Source organism: Candoia aspera, chromosome 9 (assembly GCF_035149785.1).
Source record: "Candoia aspera isolate rCanAsp1 chromosome 9, rCanAsp1.hap2, whole genome shotgun sequence".
NCBI classification, from domain to species: Eukaryota; Metazoa; Chordata; class Lepidosauria; order Squamata; family Boidae; genus Candoia; species Candoia aspera.
In genome coordinates, this window is record NC_086161.1 from 22,312,429 (window position 1) to 22,335,300 (window position 22,872).

A 22,872-nucleotide genomic window follows, 5' to 3' on the forward strand; every position below is an offset into this window, starting at 1 on the left:
CGCCCGGGCAGGAGCGGGTCGAGGCGCCCCGCCGCCGGGCCATGCTGCGCGCCCCCCGCCGGCCGCCCCGCCAGGACGCCGCGCCGCGCCCGCCGCGCCCCCGCTAGCTAGCCCGCCCGCCCGCCGCCGCCGCCGCCGCCGCCGCCCGGCCCGCGCCCCGCGGCTCGCGGCTCGCGCCCCGGCGGAGGAGGCTGCCCGGCGCGGGGCGGCTCGACTGCAGCGGCGGCGCCTCCCGCCGCGCGCCATGGCTCAGGCGGCCAAGCAGCTGAAGAAGATCAAGGACATCGAGGCGCAGGCCCTGCAGGAGCAGAAGGAGAAGGAGGAGAGCAGCCGCCGGCGCCGGAACCGCTCGCGGGACCGCAAGAGGAAGGTGAGCCGGGCCGCCGCGGGGCCACGTGTCGCCCGCGGGCCGCCGCCGCCGCTCGCCCCGCTGGGGTCGCGCCTGGGTGGCGCCTGGCTGAGCCCTCCTCTGCCGCCGCCTGTGCGCCGCGCGGCGCGGCGCGGCCGGCCCTGCCCGCTGCCCCGCTGCCCGGCCCCGGCCGCCCCCTCGGGGGCTGCAGCGCCCCGGGCTCTGGAGCGGCCGGCTGTGCCGTTGCTGCCGCCGCCGCCGCTCTGCTGCCGGGCGCGGCCAGTGGCGGGAGGTCCCCGCGGCGAGGGAGGCAGGGAGGGAGGACGGGCGGGCGCCGCAGGGTCGTATTGCGGGGAGGGTCATGCCGGAGGTGGCGCCCGCGGGCCCGGGGAAGGGAACTGGGGGTGCCGGAAAGTCCTCGGGGCCCCCTGGCACTGCCCGGAGCCGCCGCGTTGGTTGGGCATCGCCGCTTGCTGCGGGGAGCTGACCAGCAGCCGGCGGCCCCGGCTCTCCCCGGGCGCTGGGCTGGGAGACTTGGGCTCTTCCGAAACACGGTGGCTTCGGCATACGTTGGACCGCGTTTGCCGGGCTGGGGCTGATGGCGTTTGTAGTTCAACCCGCAGAGAGGACGGCAGGTTGGGGAGGTAGGGTGGAAAACGGCAACGCGCAAGCCGGTGCCGCTGGGAAGGTCTGCCTCGTTCACCAGCCTGGTTTTGCGTCCCGGATGCCTCTGGGGAGGCATGAGCGGGTGACCAAGAAGGAAGGGGACAGCCCCATATTACGTGCTTCCAGCAGTGGCTGATTGGAGGTAGACTGCTCCTGTTCCTGGAGGTTCCATTTAGGGAGAAATGGCTTAGAATCATAGTACTGAGGGGAGGGGGGTTCTTACAAGGTACCCTTGCAGTTTGCCTGACTCTAGAGGGGCCTGCACCTGCTGGCCAAGGGGGAGGGTGCAGAGCTGTCCTCTCTGGTGAAGTATCAAGGATGCCTTTTTGTACCCCCCCCCCAGCATTTCCTTAAAGTCAGCCATCTCTCTCTAGAATGCCCAAACCTCATTCCTTCCTGGGAGAATGAACAAAGTCTCATGTTGAAACCAAGTGGAGGTTCCTAATGCAGTCTGCAGAAGTCAAGTGAGGTGATGTATTTTGGGGGGGGGGATTTTCTTTTTTAGGGGAATAGAAGTTTCCTCCCAAGTGTAACTTGATGGTTTGGGATGCAATTTCTAGCATCTCCAGAAAGGATAGGAAAAAAATTATCCAGAATAGCTTCCACAGCTGACTAAGGATGAGCTTCTCTAGATCAGTTGTTTCTCAACTTGGGAACTTTAAGATGTGTGGACTTTGACTCCCAGAATTCCCCAGCCAGCCATGCGGGTTGAGAAACAGTGCTCTAGATATTTATATAAATGGGACAGGCAGCTGAAGATCCAAGGCCACATGCATTCTCGGGGTGGGGGGGGGGACAGGTGCTTAGAGCCCCTTCAAATACTAGGAATTTGCTTTTTTAAATGGACAGAAAGGGAAATAGTTAAATGCACAGGGAATAATAAGGTAGGAGATCCATGTTAGTCTTTGATAGCCAAAAAAAAATTTTTTTAAGCAACAGAAGGAATCTGGTAGCAGCTTTTCCAGTGTGGACCACTGCTGATCCTTTATTTAACTGAAGGTCATATTTAGTTAAACTGTGGTTTGCTTTGCTGGTGTCCTACCTACGTCTTGGAGGGTGGTCCCCAACATTTATCTATGTACTCACTGGTGGACCCTGCAGGGCAAGTTTGGACCTTGACCCGCTCACCTCTGGTGTAGCTGGGCCAGGAGCTGCTCCTGCACATTTCCATGCAGGAAAATGTCTCCTGGATTGCTTGGGACGTGAGGAGAAGATTGCTTGTCCATACCTGGTTCTTCAGGTGTGTTAGTTTTTGTCCTCCACTGAACAGCTTTTCAAGCTGGATGTTTACAGATTAACTGGTGGGAGCAGGGAGGAAAAAATAGGTGTTTCTTTAGGACACTGACTTTACAATCCTTCTCTATCTTTTTTCCGTTTTTTTTCCTCCGGTGATAGCATCCAGCTCAATGTGCGTGTTAGCCTGGAAGCCTATATTCCATGGTTTAAGCCATTGTTTGTTTCTGATAAAGACATCATTTTACATAACACTGGATTTGCTATAGCTGCCCAATACAGCTACATCTACAGAAACTGTTGAAAGAAAAGGTGGGCAGGATTTTTACCAGAGTTGTCTTGAAACATTTGGGGTCAGCCAGGCTTGATCTCAAGTCTATGAAGATGTCCTTTGTATTAGAGCAGATTTGCATCTGGTCATCTTTGTCAAAGTTGCTAGGGAAATAGCCATACTGGTACTTCGCACTAACAACAACGGAGTTTTGTTGCACCCTAAAAGTGGGATTTGCTAGTGTTTAAGGGGATGCTTTGCTGTTTTACTAATCAGCTGCATCAAATCCAAATTTCATCCACAAACACAATTTAGATTTATTTTTCTGCAAGAAAGTTAGTTGCTTTTCGTTTTTGTGTCTTGGAATGCAACACAAAACAATTTGGGGTAGAAATGCTAGCAATGCTCCTCCCTCCCAAAGCTCAACAACAACAACAACAATTATGTTTTGTATAGATTTTGTGTGCACCATCCAAACCTTTCTGGCTGATCTCCTCCAGATAGGGTTGGACTACAAGTCCCATCAACCTCAGTCATGGATCCACCATTTCACTGCAGAGTTGCATCCTGAACATGATCACTGCAGATTGGCCACCTTTTATATTCATTTGCCTTGACCTCATGAGTTCCACTAACTCATTTCTCAAACCCTCTCTTTGCCTTGACGCGCATCAGAACGTTTGCAAAGAAAGGAAATGTACTTTATTTCTTGCAGCAGAAATGATTTTGGAAGGTGCCTGAGATGTTCTGTTGAGTTTCAGATGTATGAGGCTGTATACCTGTAACTCACAATCTCCTTTTGTTGCATTTTTTTACATCTGACGTATTGGATTGTAGTCCATAAAAACGTATGCTGTCTTGATACTTAAGCTACAGCAAAATGTTCCAATTATGTTCAATTACTGTTGCTGTTTTCCCATTTCACTGTGTGAATGCTGTATAAGGGTACAGCAGAATTTCCTGGCTCTTTACAGGCTGTATTTTCTGTGTGACTACAAAAACAGTACTTAATATAGTTGTCTCATAGGGCTGCACGCCTGAAAGGAGGAAGGATGGTAGCTTAAGAAAAACTGTGGGCAAGTTTTGTCAAAAAGATGAATGGCCTGAATGAAATTGGACCAGATGTATTCCTCCTTTTCTTAAATTCCACCTAGATACAGCTTTACATGGTATTGTGGTATTTTTGCTGTGTGATCAACGACCGTAAGTTTCAGAAAGCCCATTTTTACCTTACTGCAAAGAAATGATGCAATATCTTACGCAGACCTATATTATGGCTCTGTGTTTTATTTTGCCATGATCCATGACTACAGAAGATGATGGCGGTGATAATGATGATGATAAAAATAGGGATGAGGATGAGATGGAGAAAGTAGATGGAGACTCTTCCCCAATAATGCTACAATATAGAGTAATCCAATTAAACTGACCATCCGCACATCCAGGAGAGACCTGCAGCCGCAATCAACTTCAAACAACTCCTAATTAACACACAGAATTCATTGGCATAAGATGCGGTGACTGCCTGTGGTTAAAGATGGCTTTAAAAATGAATTAGATTCAGACCAGATTTCCTCCATATTATCTGAATGGATCTTCTATATTTAGAAGGAGTGTATCATCTTCCAGAATGAAACAGAGGGGAAACACTGCTGCCTTCAGGCTCAAATTTGGAAATATCTGATCGTTGTTTTTTGGGAAGAAGCTGTTGGAAGGCTGTTTTTGCAGTAGTTTCTAGGTCTGTTCTTTGCTCTGATTTATAGGTGATTCACTCAGTCGGCTTTGATTTTGCTGGTGAGTTTTATCGCTCTTATAAATGCCTTGCAATGTAGGTGGATGTTCTCCGTGTTCTGGGCTTAACCCAATTTTCTTCCAGATGTTGCACACCAGGGCAAGAACTTCCAGTGATTTGGGAACATGGGAAAAGTTAAACAGGGACAGAGTGAACAATATGGCAAAGAAAATGTTTAGGTAATGAAGGGACAGTTGTTAATTTTGCATATTTCCCCACGAAAGGATTTTAAACACTTTGGACTTTCAGTAGCTTTGCTGCATAGGGTTGGCTTTGCATAACAGCTTCATCCAGGTCAGTGAAGCTGTTTTTGTACCCCATACCAAGTGTGCTTTGCTTATTTTGTACTTAAAACTCAGATGATGCTTCAGCTGTTTAGCCCGTCCGAAAATGCATGCTGAGCAAATGAATAGGTTTTAAGGCACTTGCGGTTTGAACTAGACCACTGTCCATGCAAATCTGCAGATGAAAGGGGGGGGGTCCATGTAGGTGGGTCACAACAGGATTCTGTGAGTTTTGCCCACGGCAAGTGATTGATTGGAAACTAACAACATTGGTGTTTCTGGAACTGGGGAATCAGCCCTGAATGCTAAATGCAGCTCACTGGAGGGAAACACTTTCCAATTGTTTTCAGTGAAGTTTACAATTCCCATCTTATTTTGAATTGCAGAACTCAACACTTGTACTCCTTGAGCTAATTTTAGGACTTTTGGACTTCTTTCCCCTTTAAGTTTTTTGTTTTTTAAAATCATCTTACTTAATGATTTCTGGAGAACGCAGAAGCTCACACAAGTTTTCATGCCATCTTGCCAGGTTCTGGTAAAGGGGTAACTCAGCTATACATGCCAGGCCTCTCTGCTGTTTTAATTATTCTCTGACCTGAATGTTCCTATCCCAGGTTGTCTGGGGATGATAGGTGCTGTAGTAATGGGTTGGGAAAAGCAACTTAGAAAAGTTTCAGCAGCTGCAGTTTGGGGCTCGGATGAGAGGCCATACCCCCACATTGCTGAAACATCTTTTCACTTTCTGCTTGTCGGAATGGCATGCAACTTAGCCGTGTCTTATTTTTTCCAACACCTCAAATGTATTCCCTGCAGAGGATGCCTTATGCTTAATATTAAGGTGATCAATATATTGATAGGTAAGGTGATCGATACATTGCAGCTAGCTGGGGGGTTTTTTGGATTGCAGCTGTACATTGCATTTCTAAGTAAAAACCATCAAACGGAATTTTTGTTTCAGTTGCATAAGATCCGGTTGCTTTCTCCATCGGGAACTGGTAGCTGCTGGGTTGTTGGGGGGTGTCAGTGGGGGCAGCAGTTTGTGATTCTCATGAAATGCTCCATCGCTGAAAGGCTGATGCTCTGGTTCACGCTACCGTAAGTCCCAAAGGCATTTGCTATTTCAGTTCGTTTCGTGCTTGAGAAGAACAAAGCGGTTGGGCCATCCTTGTGAGCCACAGAATGGAACTGACGTCTTCTGGGACCAAATAAGGAGGTTGCAGTCCGAAACAGTTGTGTTGTGTGTACAGAAACTGTGCCCCATTGTTCTAGAGTAGGACCCAGGTAGGGCTTGCAATCCCCCAGCCCCCAGAAAGCCTCAGTCCCAGGGCCTGAGGTTGAGGGAGTCCTGAACTTTGGAGTTGGTTAGAGAAGACATCTCAACTTTTACTTCAAGGCCTGGAGATGGTGCAGTATGTGTCCTAACAGCCAGGAACCACGCTGAGACGAGGAGTAGGTCTCTAGTGTTTATTACTGCTACATTAGACAGAAAATCCTAACAAACTGAAGCAGCGTGGGAAAACCCAGACAGATAAACCCCAAAAGTTAAGGCGGGTCTGATCTGTGTCTCTTTGAATGGCTGCTTAATTCCTCAGTACTACGCATGCGTTTTCCCCCCTGGATAGAGGCCCCCTCCTGCTCGCCATCAGTACTCACGACAGTATGGTTGTTATTCGTTGTTCAAGCAGAATTGCTTGAAATAAGGGACATGAAATAATGTCCCTTTGTTGGCTAAGGAGGAAACGAATGAACACAAAGCCATTGTGGGGTGTCCATTAAGGTGCTGGACCAAGAACAGGGAAACTCCGGTTCAAGGCCATCTTCAACCATGGGAACTCCCTGGAGGTCTTTGGCCCCATTACCTTCTCTTCAGCCAACCGGCTCCAGAGGGTTGTTGCTGGTGCGGGAAAAATTGAAAGGGGAAGTGCTGCATAACATCTTGGAGCAAAGGTGGGAAATAACTCGTAATTACATAAACAGACTTTGAAGCCAGAAAAGTGAGTTTCAGTTGCTTAGCAGAAGGAAAAAGTGCATTTAGAACGTGGCCAAGGAGGGAACAGGAAAGTCTTGGTTTTATAAATGTTTGTGATCTTCAGGAGTCTTCTGTTGCTTTGTGGGGAGCTGATGATGTCTTAAAATGTGCTTTCCCAACCTGCTATCTTCTAGAGGTGGTTGCAAGACCCAGGACTTCCAGCCTAATGACCTAATGACCATGAGAGCTGTAGCCATAATAAATCTCAAGGGCGCCAGCCTTAGGGACCTTGTTTGGAAACCCATCTCCTTGCTTTAAAAATTGGTCCTCACCCCAGAAGCCGATCCTATGTAGGATCTTCCCTGGAACTCCCTACAGCAGTGTTCCTCAACCTTAGCAACTTTAAGATGTCTGGACTTCAACTCCCAGTAGCTGTCTGGGGAATTCTGGGAGTTGAAGTCCAGACATCTTAAAGTTGCTGAGGTAGAGGAACACCGTCCTACAGACTTTTTCCTTCATAGCTGCAACAGGCTTGGAAGGGTGAGAAGTTCGTGACCAAGGCAGAAAGGCACAGTGGGTAGGGCATATTTCTAGGAGCTGGACTTTCTGGATTTTTCCCCATGAGTAAGGGCTAGGTCAGACAACCATCTTAATCTTATTTTAAGGATTACCGTTCCATTTTCACGTGATTGTTGCTTTCAAATGTGGCGAAATCATGTCACCAGCTTTCTGCAATGCGACTCAAACCAAGTCATTTGGGTGTCCATCAATAGGCTGTTAATGACTGCTATAGATAGTTCTGGGCAGATGGGTTGTGTGAGAGCATAGTGTAGAAGTACAGATGTTAGATTAGGACCAGGAAGGTGCAGATTTAAGTCCACCTTCAGCCATGAAAAGTCTCTTGGTGACTTCAACCCAGATATTCTTCCTGAGCCCAACCTACCAGTTAGGATTGTGATTTTGAGAAACAGTTGGCGAGGACTGTGTTGCCTTACTGTTCTAAAGGGAAGACTATAGCTAGTCCTCGCTTAACAACCATTCATTTAGTGATGGTTCGGACTTACAATGGTGCTGAAAAAACTGACGACTGGTCCTTGCACTTACGACTGTTGCAGTCCTCATGTGATTATGGTTTGGGTGCTTGGCAACTGGTTCACATTTATGAATGTCTCAGCATCCTGTGGTCACATGATTGCTGATTTCGACCTTCCAGGCTGGGTTCTGGCAAGCAAAATCAAGGGGGAACCATGTGATTCACTTAATGACTGCATGATTCACTTAACAACCAGCACAAAAAGGTCATAAAATTGGGTCAGATTTGCTTAATGACTGCTTCACTTAGCAACTGAAATGCCAGTCCCAATTGTGGTTGTTAAACAAGGCTGACTGTACACAAAACCATTAAGAGGTCTGAAGGAACAGCCATACTTTTGGTTTGCCAGACCATACAGCTCATACAGGTATGGTGGAATATAATTTGGCACTTGGCCATTCTTGCAGATTGGGTCTTCTCATCTCCTGAATAGCTAGTGACTTCAGAGGTGGACTGCCACCCCAGCCAGACAGTCCCAGGGGTTTCCACCCTATTTGTAGGCGTTAAATTCCCTCCATGGTTCTGCTGTGCTTTGTGAGGCTGGCAGATTCTGCTTACAGCCACTGGCACCAGCGATAAACTTTGTTGTCAGGGGATCTTATTAAAATGATGAGCGGCTCGTGATGGCAAGGGACGATACAAAGGGATGACAAGGTTTTGAGGACGTCCTGAAGGTGACAGAGGGCTCGAAGGCCCATTGGTTCTCTGGCACAGAGTGAAGTCCTCCAGCCCAGAGGTCTTCCTGAAGTAGTTATTGTAGCTGGCTCCCCTGAGAATGGAGCGAATAAGCCAAAAGCTTCTCTTGGCACTGCATTAACCTTGGCAAAGCCTCCAGTGAGAAACATTTAAAGCGATGGGGAAGAGAAAGTGGCCATCCACTTTTTCTCTGCTTTCATCCAAGTGTTGACTTAGCCCTTTGGGGTAGACTCTTCTTCCGGTCCTGGTCCTCAACCACTGGAGAGCAGAAGGCAGTGGAAAAGCTGAGAAGGGCACCGAAATGACTCTGAGGTTGGATCGGGCCTGAGGCCCCTCTAGTCCAGCATTCTGGGTACGGTAGCGAGTGGCCAGTCAGGCAATTTGCAAAGTCTGAGGAATGGCCTGGAAGATCCCAGCAGTGAGACAACCGGCTGAAACTCCGGAAGAATGGATGCAGTCTGCAAGCTAGCCAAAAAGTGTTGAAGACAAGGGCTTCTCAACCTTACTGTGCCCTGGACCCCTTTGAGCGTCTCAGAAAAAGGTCTTTAAACGCCTAAAATGAAATAAGAAGAACAGATTATATTACAGAGGAAACCAATATGCCCAAATATAATCGTCTAAATATAAAAAAATAATGGATATGTAATGTCGTAATATATATCCTTCTTTATTAGTCTGTTACAGTGTTTCTCAACCTGGGCAACTTTAAGATGTGTGGACTTCAACTCCCAGCATGGCTGGCTGGGGAATTCTGGGAGTTGAAGTCCACACATCTGAAAGTGGTCAAGGTTGAGAAACACTGGTCTGTTAAATCCATAACAAGACCAGCTAAATTTCAGTTAGACACTAATGAAAATCAAGTTCTGTTTTTTCCCATCCAAGTTCACAGACTTCCTGAAATCCCAGGTTAAGAGCTCTAATCTAGACAGAGCAGAAGCTTTGCAGCATGAGGGTGGAGGACACCTCTTCAGTGGGATGAACTGACTGCCCTTTGGGGCCCAGGAGACCTAGGGGTTCCAGCAATGCTCTAAAATAGTTGGGGTTTTCTTTTTCCTGAGCTCAGTGTTTCTCAGCCTGTGCAACCCTAAGATGGGTGGACTTCAACTCCCAGAATTCAGCAGCCGTGCTGCTGGCTGCTGAATTCTGGGAGTTGAAGTCCACCCATCTTAAAGTTGCTGAGGTTGAGAAATACTGCTGTAGCTGGTACTAAGGCAAATCAGGACAACTAACATTGAAATGTTTGAACGTATGAAAACACATCTGGCAAAGGGGAAAAGAGCCAGGCCTTTAAGGCCATCAGGGTGGGCGTCACATGGCTTTCAAGGGGGGCTTGTTCTGGAGGGCAGGTGCCCCAAAGGAGAAGATGCGTTTCCTAAGTCCTGGAAGATGACACTGATTGAAGGAAAAGGCAAAAGGTTGCTGACCTCAGCCATCCATAGACACATAGAGATAAACCCCATTTACACACCATTCAAAAGAGAGAGTAAAAAAGCGAAGGAAGAAACAAAAGGACCAGCACCCATCCTCTCCAGCAGCCAACACCTAGACGAGCCGGGGTTAACACCAGACAAACAATCAAGCAGAAAACAACACCCTAATGACAAAACTACCAAGGAGAAAACCACACCTTGCCAACACTGGCAGGGCAAGCTACTGTACATAAACAGGGAGCAAACCCCACACTCACTCACACTGATGGTGTTGCCTAGTTGGGTAATGAAACATCTGCAAGCCAACAGCCAAGCTCAGAGACCACCAAGGAGTCCACAGTTGCTGACCTTGGCTGATCTTGGGAATCTTTAATTTGCAGGCCCAAGGATGGAAGGGTCTTGTGGCTTCTCCACTTTGGCATGGACACTTGCCCCCCCCCCCATATTCCTTCCTACTCTGTCCCCGTTTTCTCTGTTAGGTCCATTATAATGATTTGTGTTCTGCTAGTGCCATGCTTTGCCTTAGGACTTCACCTGCTCAGATGCCTCACCATTTCCTGCATCGCTTCAGAATCACGACCGCATGGTCCATGTTTTAGGGTGACTTTCCCTTGCCCTCCTCAGCTTGACTGGAGCTGGCTTGGACTCTTGGCTGACAGTTGTCAGCAAGGCCGTATCCCCATCGCTCATCTGTCGGAGGGAGCCCTCTGGGTGCGGAACGGCCCCTGGGCTTGGAAAGAAACAAATGAAGTCATTAATGAGTCCCAAGAGTCAGGAGAAACACAGGAGAGATGGAGTTTCTTCATGTCGTGGCAAGACGTTCATGATCTCCAGCCAGCTTTTCCATTTATTTTTTGCAACTGAGTAATTTGTGGAATCTGCTGGAGCATTGGTGCACTGGTTGGCCTAAGTTTCCTTTGTTAAGCATCGAAGTTAAGTTGGCATGGGGCTTGCGCTACTGGTCTAAAAGTAGCACAGAAGTGTAGCTCCCTCCTTCCAGCTGCTGGTCCTTTCTTCCCCATCCGGTTCTCTCCAGGTGTGCCTCCAAAGAGATGCTGCATCAGAGGTGGGTCCTAGGGGCCCACCCAAACCCTTTTTGCAATCCCAAAAGGGACTGATTAAAGTAAATCTTAATCTCTGATTATGGTAAAGTCTTCTTCAAGCCAGCCTTGACTCCTCGTATTTAATAGGTACAGTCGTTTATTTTCTTGGCAGCAACGAAGAAGAGTTTGGCACTGCCTTTGGCATTTTTTTGACTTCTCAGTTTCGCCTACAAACCTGGCATCTCCTGGTGGTCTCCCATCCCCATATTAATCAGCTGGTTGGTTTTTTCAGATCAGGCACGGCCAGGTAGGTGCTGCCCTCTATCTGGGGACCTAAGTAAATGTCTCCTTTGACTTGAGCACTCAATTCTTGATGATTTAAACATGCCTGTGTGGTTTTCTTGGAAACAATGTTTGTCATTGCCCTCCTGAAATTCAGTAGCAAATTATCTAATATTAGTAGTGTGATCAGAATGATTTTGCTCTGATTCCCAGCAGGAAATCAATATTGAATGGACATGCTTTTCCTTGACTTGATACCATGGTCTTTGCTCTGCATCCTCCATTTGTTGAAGGTTATGAGCAGGGGTGTCTGCTGGGTGTGGTCAGGAAAGTCAAGATGGTGGCCATGATGGTGCACTTGAAGCTCCACCCTGACCACCATCTTGACTTTTTTGACCATACCCAACAGACACCTCTGGGTATGAGCATGAAATGTGCAAATGTAATTGCAGTCCAAGGTCCCTGTTGGCCGGAATGTCCACATGTTTTACAGAGTGTGCACTTGTGCAGCTACTTTGGGGTGGCGATGTCCCTTTTATGCCTTTGTAGCAGTGTTCTTCCTCTTCCCTTTGTTTGTCTGTTCATTTATTTTACTGTTCATTTGCTCCCACGAAGTGCCAGCTTGGATCAGCTGCGGGGCGCTTTTTGAATTTGAGGGTATCTTGTGGGTGCTCTTGAGAAATGGTTACTGGAGGAGGCTTGCCCAGACCCCAAATAGCTGTGGTCAAGGGCAGAACCAGCTGCTAAGCATAGATCAGCCTTTCTCAACCTTTTGACCACATATTTTCCAGGCCTTGGGGAACCCCTGCACAGTCAGGCTCAAATGTAGGCCAGAAGTTACAAAATTATTACATTCATTTCATGGGTAGGCCTGTATAGATGTACTAACAGTCTTCTTAAACTGAAAATAAAGAATGAAACTTACCTCTTTAGGCTGAAGTTGCCTGAATTTGAAATAATTTTTAAAATAAATTGCAATCTCCTAGGGAACCCCTAGTGACCTTGCGGAACCTTAGGGTGCCACAGAACCCTGGTTGAGCAACCCTGGCATAGAGGTACCAGGATGCTTGTCTGCGGTGGCCCCAAAGCAGAAGGAGCATTTATTAAAATGCAGACGCTTTTGCCATCCACAGCTCGCTTCATCAGATCACAAAAGCATCTGTCTTTTAATACAATTTGTTAGTTGGAAAAGGTGCTACCAGACAACTTCTGATTTTCTGCCACAAATTGGGGTGACAGGTGATATTACCCCTTCTGCCTCCTCCCCCTCTTTAGAATAGTCCCTCTAATTTTCCAGGTTTGCTGTTTTTTGGGAGGGGGGATCAATTAGCCTGTGCTCCTACTCCTGAGCTGTTTTCTAGCCATAGTCAACAAATGTGCTGCTGAAAAATTGAGAAGGAAAAACAATTGGCTGTTTTGGGGAACATTTGATCCCCACCAAAAGAGACATACACCCTGGCCCACCCCCCAGAATTAGGATTAACGTTCAGGAAAGGCTTCTCCAAGGCCAGAAGTTGGGGGGGTAGAAACATGCCCCCCTTGCCCCCAATTTGATCTGTAAATCCAATCGAGGATGCGCTTCAGATTTCTGACAGTTTTGCTGCTTAATCTACATTTTGCCAATATTGAATATTGATTGTTTTGATCCTTGAATTATTTGGGTAACCTTTCTTTTTTTTTTTAGCCTTGGCTAAAAATACACATGGTGCTTTAGAACAGAATAACAGGATGGAGGGAGGATGAAAAGACTCAGAACTGCGAAGTTGGAAGGGACTTTTGAGGCCATCCAGCCCACCCTTCTACTTAGTGCTTGAATCTTGAAACCTAGACCAGGGCTCTGAAACTCATGGCCTGCAGGCTGCAGGTTTCCATCTCCACAGCTGCCCCAGTGCTACGGTGTGGGCTTCCCCCCTGAGATCAGGCTGGCCCCTCCCTGGTTGCTCTTACAAAATGATTAAAGAGGGAACTTTTCTGAAAGAGCCTTCAGTAACATCACCTGCAGCTCTTGCTGTTCTTACAATTTTTTCTCTTCAGTTTTGATTTGTTTTTTTTAATGCTTTTTATTCGAGATTTTAAACAATGGTAAAATGGTTACAAACAATACAGATAGAAAAAGAAAGAAAAGAATAGAGAAAAAAATGAAAAGTGCAGAAAGAAAAAGAAAAAGAAAAGAGAGAAAACAAAAAAAGAATATTGAAAGAAGTGGCTTACGATCTTCTTTACAACAAGTACAAGCAAACTCATTATTTCTCTACCCTCTTTGGCATTACATTGCATAAATCACATCTCCCATATCCCAACCCACTTCAGTTTTGATTTAGATTGTACATGGTTGAAATTCTGTTGTGACATTGTAACTGCGGAAAGTCATCGGGTTACAGGAGGGTAAAAATGAAATAGATAATGGGTAGACAGACAGACAGACAGACAGCAGAGATAGACAGACAGACACATAGACAGACAGATAGACACAGATAGATAGATAGAGATGAATGGATAGAGAGATGGATACACAGAGAGACAGATGGATAGACAGATAGATACATAGATAGATGGACAGAGATAGACAGACCGACCAACCTCCAAGTCCTTCTCAGCAACAGAACTTTGTAGGCTCCGAGGATGTTGCCCATCAAAGCCAGCCTGCGGGAGATGTGTCCTGGCTACAGCACCCCAAAAGTCCCACCTGGCTGTCCTTGGAAACAGGAACTGGCTAGCAAGGCTGCGCAGCACCTCCTGCAGGACCCCCTGCTCAGCCCGGCCCCCCATGGGGAACATCTTGGAGAAGGGGCTGGTCTGCCTGAGCAGAGGCAGAGGCTTGGCCTGGCGAGACAGGCCAGGCAGTTGGGGTGAGCTGCCCTAGGGAGGGAGGGGAAGGATGGGGTGGTTGAGAAGAAGGGCCAGGCCTGGCTGCCATATGCTGAAGGTCTCTCTGCCAGGCAAGGAGAAGACAATAGCAAGAAACAGGCCAAATGAGAAAATCAGGATTGGGGCAGCTCATGCAATAAATGCATAATGGCATGCTGTGATTGCATTTTTGGCTTCCTAGAGAGGTGTGCATCAATGCATGAAACAGCTTCAGTGTGGCAGACCTTGGGCTAGCGAACTACATCCCATTAACTAGAGGTGTCATGGGGGGGTGTCAAGGGGGGTGCAAATGACAAAAGCAGCAGGGCACCGGCATGCCTCATGTTCCATTCCTTTCATAAGCGCATCGTGACGTTGCAAGCAGTGACAAAAGGCGTGAAACTTGCAGCGTGACAGTGTGCCGCTGCTATAGACTGTTGATGAAAGAGCCAGGCCTTGCTGAAGCCTCTGTCTGTGGTATTCATGAAGATTTGAGTTTGACAGCCTGATCTGGTCTCTCCCTAACACTTTTGGAAAGAGGATTGGAAAGCTCTTTTCTAGTTCTTGCTGCTAGAAGCATTAGACCAGTGTTTCTCAAACTTGGCAACTCTAAGATGCGTGGACTTCAACTCCAGAATTCCCCAGCCAGCCATTCTTGCCCCACCCAGTGTCCAATTCTGGGCTATGCTGTCTCTTATCTGGCCATTCCCTTGGTAGCATCTCTTTGCTCAAGTCTCCCAAGGTCTTTCCCACATACAGCTAACCATCATGTGGCTTCTTTCATTTTGGCTCAAGGGGATGCACAAAGGCAGCCAACTGTGGTTTGTAACTCACGGTTTTTGGCTTAGAATGTGTCAATGTGGACACTGAAACTTGTTTCACGAAGGTTAAAACCACCTATGACTTAGTGTGACATAGGAACTCAACCAATGTGATGGATTGCCTTGATGCTCTGTAGGTTTATAGGGGACATTGGTGCATTAAACAAGACCCTTCCCATCTAGATTCTGGAGAATTTGGAATGGAGGAAGTCATGAATAGGAGAAAGTTGAAGGGTCCAAGAGGGGGGAAATGTTCTGGTTTTGTTGCGGAGATGTCTTCCCTTTAATCGGGTCTCTTTCAGAAGTTCATTCAGCATGCTGAGCCATCATGTGGTTTGTCTGGTTTTGGGTTTGTAAACCATGATTTATGAATTACTGTGTTGCGCGAACTGAATCAGTTTTTCAGTCAATTAACTGAAATTAATTTCAGTCAATTAACTGTGCTTAAGCAAAACATGGCTCAGGGTGTTGTGTGAGTCGCGTCAAAACATGGTCTACACTGGCCTTCTTCAAGATGGTGCCTTCCAGTTGTGCTGGACCCTAACTCCCAGCACGCCAATGGCTTTGCAGCTGGAGATGGTAGGACTTGTAGGCCAAGACATCTGCGCACCATCTGATCAGGAAGGCTGGTGGGCGTTGACTGACAGTGACACCCTGGGATTTCAGGCAGAGTAGCTAACTGGAGGTGCTGGAGATTAAACCCAGGACCTTCTGCAGACAAAGCTGGTCCTCTGACTTGGAGCTGCGCCCTCTTCTTCTCCTTCCCCCTGCTCCCACTGTCTAAAGCAGTGTTTCTCCCAGAAACGCTGGGAATTCTGGGAAATTCTGGGAAATTCTGGGAGTTGAAGTCCACACATCTTCAAGCTGCCTCAGTTGAGAAACACTGGTCTGAAGTGAATGTGAATGTCGTTTCAGAATAAGTATATCTGTGCATCTATTTTTATTGCCTGGAAGTGGCTATGCAAGGGGAAAAAAAGGAGTGGAAGCTGGTTGGCCAAATGCTTAAGTTGGCAGTCAGATGGATGGAGGAAAACCCATTCTTTTAAATGGTGCTGTTATTTATTTTTGTTGCTCTTATGTTGCAGAGTGTTCTGCAGTCTTGGGGGTTTCTCCTTATCCATTTTTATGACTGCTCTGCAGGCGAGCTTTCAAAACTCCTCTTTGCAGAGATCCATCAATCCAGAAAGCCACAACCAATGAATTTCAACTTAACTTAGCTGGGCTACGGAGATGCCACTCCAGTCCTTTAGGTGGGGCAGGGTAGATCTGATTTATTGGAGGGATCCACACCTGGCAGTGGACCGGTTGTAGGCATATAGGTAGTCCTCACTTAACCATTCATTTAGTGATGGTTCGGACTTATGACAGTGCTGAAAAAACTGACTTACAACCGGTCCTCACACTTAAGACCATCGCAGCATTCCCACAGTCACGTGATCACAGTTTGGGTGTTTGGCAACCAGTTCACATTTATGACCATCACAGTGTCCCGTGGTCACGTGATCACCATTTTTGACCTTTCTGGCCAGCTTCTGGCAAGCAAAATCAATGGGGAACTGCATGATTTGTTTGACAGCCACGTGGTTTGCTTAACACCTGTGGTGATTTGCTTAATGACCACCGCAAAAGGTCATAAGTTCAGGTCGGATTCGGTTAATGACCACATCGCTTAGCAACCAAAATTCTGGTCCCAGTTGTGGTGGTTGAGTGAGGACTACCTATACTCACAAAATGGCATTTTGGAAGGAGACTCTTCTAAACCGAGCAGGGGACTTAATTGCCCCTTCTTTTTATTTCGTAAGAAGTGATCTTGCCATGCTTTAAAAGCTGCCTGAGTGCGTTTGCTTTCCAGGAATAGCAAGCTGGAAGAAAACAAGTTACAATGTTAATTCTATATCTGTCTAGTATTGTTTCTGTTTCAGCTAGCTAATTTGACAAGGCATTATTTAGGTTCATTATGTTACTAATTAATTTTATGCTAAAAACAAACAGGGCTGGGATATTTTGGAGTAGAAAAATATCCACCCTGCATTGCTGAAGGAAGCTGCTAATGCCATTCTTCCTCGATGGTGGTTTGGTACCGAGAATAATTCTGAGCATTCTCTGCCAATAAGGCAGCTGGATGGCAAATTATTTGTACTGTAGCCCCAGCACATTGGAAGTCTAGGTTGGATGGAGATGGGGCTGGTTCACGTGCCAGGCTAAACTGCAGCTCGTCGCATGTCATAATGGCTGGGTTCATACAACATGTTAAGCTCTAAACCATAATTTGAAAACTGTAATGGCTGGGCGTGTGCAACGGATTAAGTCAAACAAACCAGATTACGTTTTCAAGCAATGTAAGAAGCTAGTTCTTGCCCTAATAAGCAGCAAAGTGATTTGTTTAGTCTCAGCTTATTGTTTTAAGCTGGTAGTGGGTTTATTCATGTCAGTTGTGGTTAAATGATCCATAAGGCCAAAGGTTTTCTAGGCCAAGGGGCATGCTTGGTTTCTGAGTAGTACCAGGGTTGTCCTCTAAAAATAGTGGGTGAGTCCAGAATAAGGACTAAATGTTTAGTTATTTCTCCCACCTGACACTTTAAGCATTACAATTTAGTGACCACTTGTGGTGGCCTCTGGAAGATACACACTTGAGACTGTGACCTTGACTTGGGCGTCTTTGCCTTGGCTCAAGGTCTGAATTCTGCTTTTGGGGGGAGGGAAATCTCTCTTGAGCTGAGCTCATCTCCTGTTGACCGTATGGACATGGCCATGCTGGGTTTCTTGGCATCTGTATGGAAGTGGTCTGTCAGGGCCTCCTTCCAGAACCTCAGTCCTATTCAGCAGCTGAGGATTTTCCTGGTGGTCTTCCATCCCACTATCAGTCTGGGTTAACGGTATGTGAGAAAGACCTTGACAGACAGGTCAAAGAGGTACTGCCTAAGGAATGGTCAGATAAGAGAGGGCATAGCCCGCAACTGCATAATGGGCAGGGGAAGAGGCTCAGAAGGGACCTTCCCTAGCTTCTTGGAAAGGAAAGTGCAAATCTGTAAAGGAGGCGGCGGGAGACTTGTACTTTCAGACTTGCAAGATTCTGTTAATGTAGCTTTACGATAAAGTAGAGTTAGTTTGTCTGGTTGTATTTCCTGTCTGGTCTACCTGGTAAGGCTGGCAGTCTGGCCCAGCCCTGCATTGTTCCTGATCCAGACAAGGTGGGTCTGTGGCTGTCACTTTGTGAGTCAGTGACAGTGGAATTCTGAGTAAGCCATTAGAAAATTGGCTCTGAGACCCCAACTGAGGCCAGTAGATCTGTCCATGGTCCTGAGCTTTAATACGTGCTTGTCCTCCTGTAAACCCATCCCCCTGCTGTTTTCACTGGGCTGGAAGGTTATTCTCGATGGGATTATGTAAGCATTCATTGATACCTTCCCTGACAAAAACCGTGGGTTGATCCAGCAGCCCAAACCATTTTTAATAGCTGAGACTGCAATGTGGGCATGCTTGCTTTAAAAAAAAAATCGATTTGGGGTCTTGTGATTTACTGTAACGGGGAAGAAAACTTATTTCATTACTAAATTATGGTTTATCTCCTTTATGATCTCACAAAGACACTCACATCTAGGCTTGGGTAATACGAAACCCTCTTTAGACTTTTGACAGAGAGATTTGTTTTGTTTTGTTTTTTAAAAGCCAGTTCCAAAGAAATGAACAATACGGTGTCTTAATTATTAGTGGCGGGACATCTTCCCTTGTTCCTTAACGCTGCTCTACTGAAGCTCCTTGGGGCAAGAATCTCTCTGTTGTATTTTGAGCCTTTAATAAACAATGGTGGTTTGTGGGGAGGACAGGGGGGCGCCTAATAAAACAAGCAGCCCAACACAAGCTCTTCCTTTTTGGCATGTGTGCCATGATGCTGTGCACACGCACATAAGGGACCGTGCTCATGTTATGGTGCTTGGTTTGTCATTCTTGCAAAACCGTTGGACTTGGCTGGTGCCTCTGGACTAAATGAAGAAAAATACATGCCTCTGAATTATGGTGCTGGGGAAAATGGTCCAGAAAACCCTGGAGCAGAAGAAGAACAAATAATTCAGTTTCCAATGAAAAAAAAATGCTGCTCCCTGGAAGCACAAAGAATGTAGATAAAGCTTAAATATTTTGGACGTAGAACGCAAAAGCAAGAGACATTTCAGAAGGGCCTTGGAAAAATGGAAGGCATCTGAAAAGGAGGCTGTAATGGTATGTGGGGATGACCTTGGGAGACAGGAGGAAGAGCTGCAGACTAGACAACCCTCATGCAAAAGGTATCTCAGTCCACAGAAGGAGAGGGGGCATGGGAAAAGCCTCAGAAGGGACCCTCCCTAGTTTTCCGGAGAGGAAAAGAAGAGGAGGGGAGAAATACTTTCAGTCTTGCAAGATTGGTATTAGCTCTTCAAGGTAGCCCAGGCAAAAAGCACACCCAGGAGCCCTAGCTCTACCTTTACTGTAAGGTTACATTAACAGCATCTTGCAAGACTCAAAGTATTTCTCCCCTCTTTTTTTCTTTTATTCTGCAGAAAACTAGGGAGGGTCCCTTCTGAGATGCTTCCCATGCCCCCCCTCCTTCTGTGGACTGAGATACCTTTTACATGATGGTTGCCCAGTCTGTGCCTCTTCCTTCCGTCTCCCAAGGTCATCCCCATATATCATTACAGAGGGCAACAGAACGCGAGGTGGCTAGATCCAATCGCAGATGACACAACTGCCTAGCCTACAAGACTCAAGCAGCTACTGACAGTCCGGGTAAAATGATATCCATCAGTCAGAAGCAAATGAATGACGAAACAATAATTGGAATGGATATTTATAAATAGCTGTTCAATATTGTTTTAGAGCTGTGCTTAGCCATGCTGGAAGACAGTATAAATTGAAGGGAGGGCCTAGAAATCTATGAAGTCAAATTCCTGATAATTGGTGTCATTCAAGCCAATGACCCACTTCAACTCTGACCTCTTCCAGAAGTTACTGTTGAATTGTCATTTTTCACGTGATACCGACATTATGAAATAGTTGGGGCTTCATCATTTTGTGTAGCTTTTCATGCTGCATGAAGTCATGGGTTGCTTAAACACAGTTTGAGGAATAAGGTACAATTGCGTGGTTTCAGATAGTGGCCCCTGCAGAAAACTGAAAGGACAAATGTGTTTTGACCTGATTACACAAATGCTGCCATTTTGTCCTTGCACCCTGCGGTCTTAGTTCCCTTTGCCTCCCATGTGGATCCTTATCAGTTCACACATCATGCTAAACTGTAAACTATTTTACAAACCAGCATAGCTTGGTTTACGGAATAAGCTAATCCAGTACTCAAACAAACCTCGTAATGGTTCAGTGTGAATTGTAAATCCACTCATTAGGTAAAGTAAATAAGGAGTAAATTCTCCTTCAGGTCAAGCTCAGCTTTTGCCCCATGTAGACACATCCTTGTAGTTTTCTTGGCAACCATATGGATTGGCCTTGCCAACTTTCTTTGACCTTCGTGCTTGCCTATCATCTTGGGGAGTTCTGAGTGATCTCCCCTCCAGGTTCTAAGACAGTGTTTCTCAATGGCTGGCTGGGGGATCCTGGGAGTTGAAGTCCACCCGTCTTCAAGTTGCCAAGGTTGAGAAACACTGTTCTAAGCAGCTTTGACCTTACTTAAGCTTTCAAGATCAGCGGGGTGCTGCCATCTTGCTGGGCATGCCCACCCATTGTTGCATTTAATGCAGCATGCATTTAAGACATACATCAGTATTAGTTGCCCTTGTCTCACCCATTTTTGGGGAGTGCAGCTCCTGGCATGCCTTTCAGAGGCCAAGGAGGTTACGTTGTCCCCACCCTGCCCCTTAGGGGTTTCCATCCATCCCACCCGTTGCATCCCTGCCTTTGCTGCTGTTTCCAACAGCTTCCTTGCTGTTTTGCGCCCGGCCTTTTTTCCAGGAAGACTCTTGCCTTCAGCGCCGCAGGGATTGTCTCTCCAGCAAAATTTCCTGAAATTACTCAGTCACCTTGTCATAAGGCAGTCAGGAGCCCATCGGCCCCTGAATAATTGAACAGGCTGCAGATCGGCAGTGCAGTGCAGCCCTTGCTGGCCGACCCCATGTGCTGCGGGAGCCTCAGCAACATCAGCCTGGTGCTGCCTCCCTTGCTGTGCATTTATTTCTTCCCTCCTCCTCAGCCTGTGGAAGGAGGAGGGATGGATCCAGCACAGTCCCATACTTGGTGAAGGGCAATAAAGGTCTCCTTCTCATGGGTGAGATGCTCGGTCCGTGGGGAGGGGGAGCATGCATGCCACATGCACAAAGGCCTGACGCTGGTGTGCTTAAACTGCTGCCCAGTATTGGTGATTGGACTCGCCTCCTCTGTTAAGCCGCATACAAATTACCCCAAGATGAGTCTAGCCGAGCTTAGCCAGCTGTGCAAATGTAGCCATTAGGTCCTGCATGTGTTGTGCAAATCCTATCTAAGTGCCTCTGTGTACAGGCATCTATCCACAACATAACCAGGTCAGTTGAAAACTCAGCAGCTGTCTTTGCACAACACACAATTGTGATATGTTTTCAACCTGGTTAGGGGTTGGGTGTCTGCATTTGGCTAGGCTGTGTTTCGGAATAGCCAGGAAAGATCAACCGAGGAACCAGACTCAGGATGTTGGGCAAGTGCTGGCACAGGGCCATGGGATAGCTCCATCCATGGTGTCTCTCTGATTAGCCCCTCTGAGGAGTGCCTGGCTAAAAGTGGGGTGGCTTTTTCATTTCCTTCTGAGAAAGGAGGAGGTACGTTGGAGGTCAATACAGGAAGATTCCCTACTTGGAGCAACGATGCCCCTGTGACTCTGGACACACTGAGGCAACGGAGCATGTGCTTCTCCAGTGCCTGTACTACAGAGACATTCACACTGGCCTCACTTTATTATTTTTATAAATAACTCAAAGTGGTGAACATCCCTAATCCTCCTTCCTCCTCCTCTTTTCCCCACAATGACCCTGTGAGGTGGGTTGGGCTGAGAGAGAGGGACTGGCCCAAAGTCACCCAGCCGGCTTCCACGCCTCAGGCGGGACTAGAACTCTCAGTCACTGGTTTCTAGCCCAGCACCTTAACCACTAGACCAAACTGGCTCTCCATATTTGCCATATTAGAGTGCATTGTAACTTGATGGATACAGTCTTCCACATCCTAGCTTTTTTTGCTCCCCTATACCCATTGAATGCTCCTACCCCTTCTTCAGACTCGCTTTTTATATATCGTTTTAGTTTTTAATTTCCATGTCATTTATATTTTACAGTTTTCCATAATTCTTTTTATGTGTATTTTTAGTTCCCCTATGCTTCTTTTTTTGAGGGGACGCAGTGGCGCTGCGGGTTAAACAGCTGAGCTTGCCGATCGGAAGGTCGGCGGTTCGAATCCGCGTGACGGGGTGAGCTCCCGTTGCTAGTCCCAGCTCCTGCCAACCTAGCTGCTCAAAAACATGCAAATGTGAGTAGATTAATAGGTACCACTTTGGCGGGCAGGTAATGGCGTTCCATTTAGTGATGCTGGCCACATGACCACGGAAGTGTCTTTGGACAAACGCCAGCTCTTCGGCTTTGAAACGGAGATGAGCACCGCCCCCTAGAGTTGGACACGACTGGACTTAATGTCAAGGGAAACCTTTACCTTTACTTATGCTTCTTTTTAATGAAAGACTATACCGCCCCTTGCCCCTCTTAAGCTGGTCTATGACCATTATAAAGATTTGATTTGATTTGATTTGGAGGTGTGTTTATGAACGCCACTGTATGCCTTGGGAGTTGGGAATTGATAAACAAGTTTTATTGCCAGTAAGCACCTGGTGGAAGTCACGAAGACACTGCATTATATAATATGTGTGATTTGTACAATGATGTCCTGAAGCATGAGATGTCAGTTCTCTCTTCTTCTCCCTGCAGGTATCTGTTTAGAATCCAGCCTTTGGCCTTTGTAAGCCATGGTTTATGACTTAGGTTGTGCAAACCCATCTAGCTGAGTCTTATTCACTAAACTATGGTTAAACGAACCATGTCTTAGCCTATATGAACCAAATCTGTATTTGTATATAGGTAATCCTCACTTATATATGC

General features: G+C 46.9%; 1 protein-coding gene across 1 annotated transcript in view; it reads left to right on the forward strand.

The window, feature by feature from the left end:
* The first annotated feature begins 244 nt into the window (after positions 1 to 244).
* Positions 245 to 22,872, forward strand: part of ANK1 (ankyrin 1) — a 159,237-nt gene continuing 136,609 nt past the window's right edge. Inside the window, 1 exon segment of the mRNA XM_063311095.1 lies at positions 245 to 370. Within this exon segment, the coding sequence (XP_063167165.1) occupies positions 245 to 370 (126 nt within the window).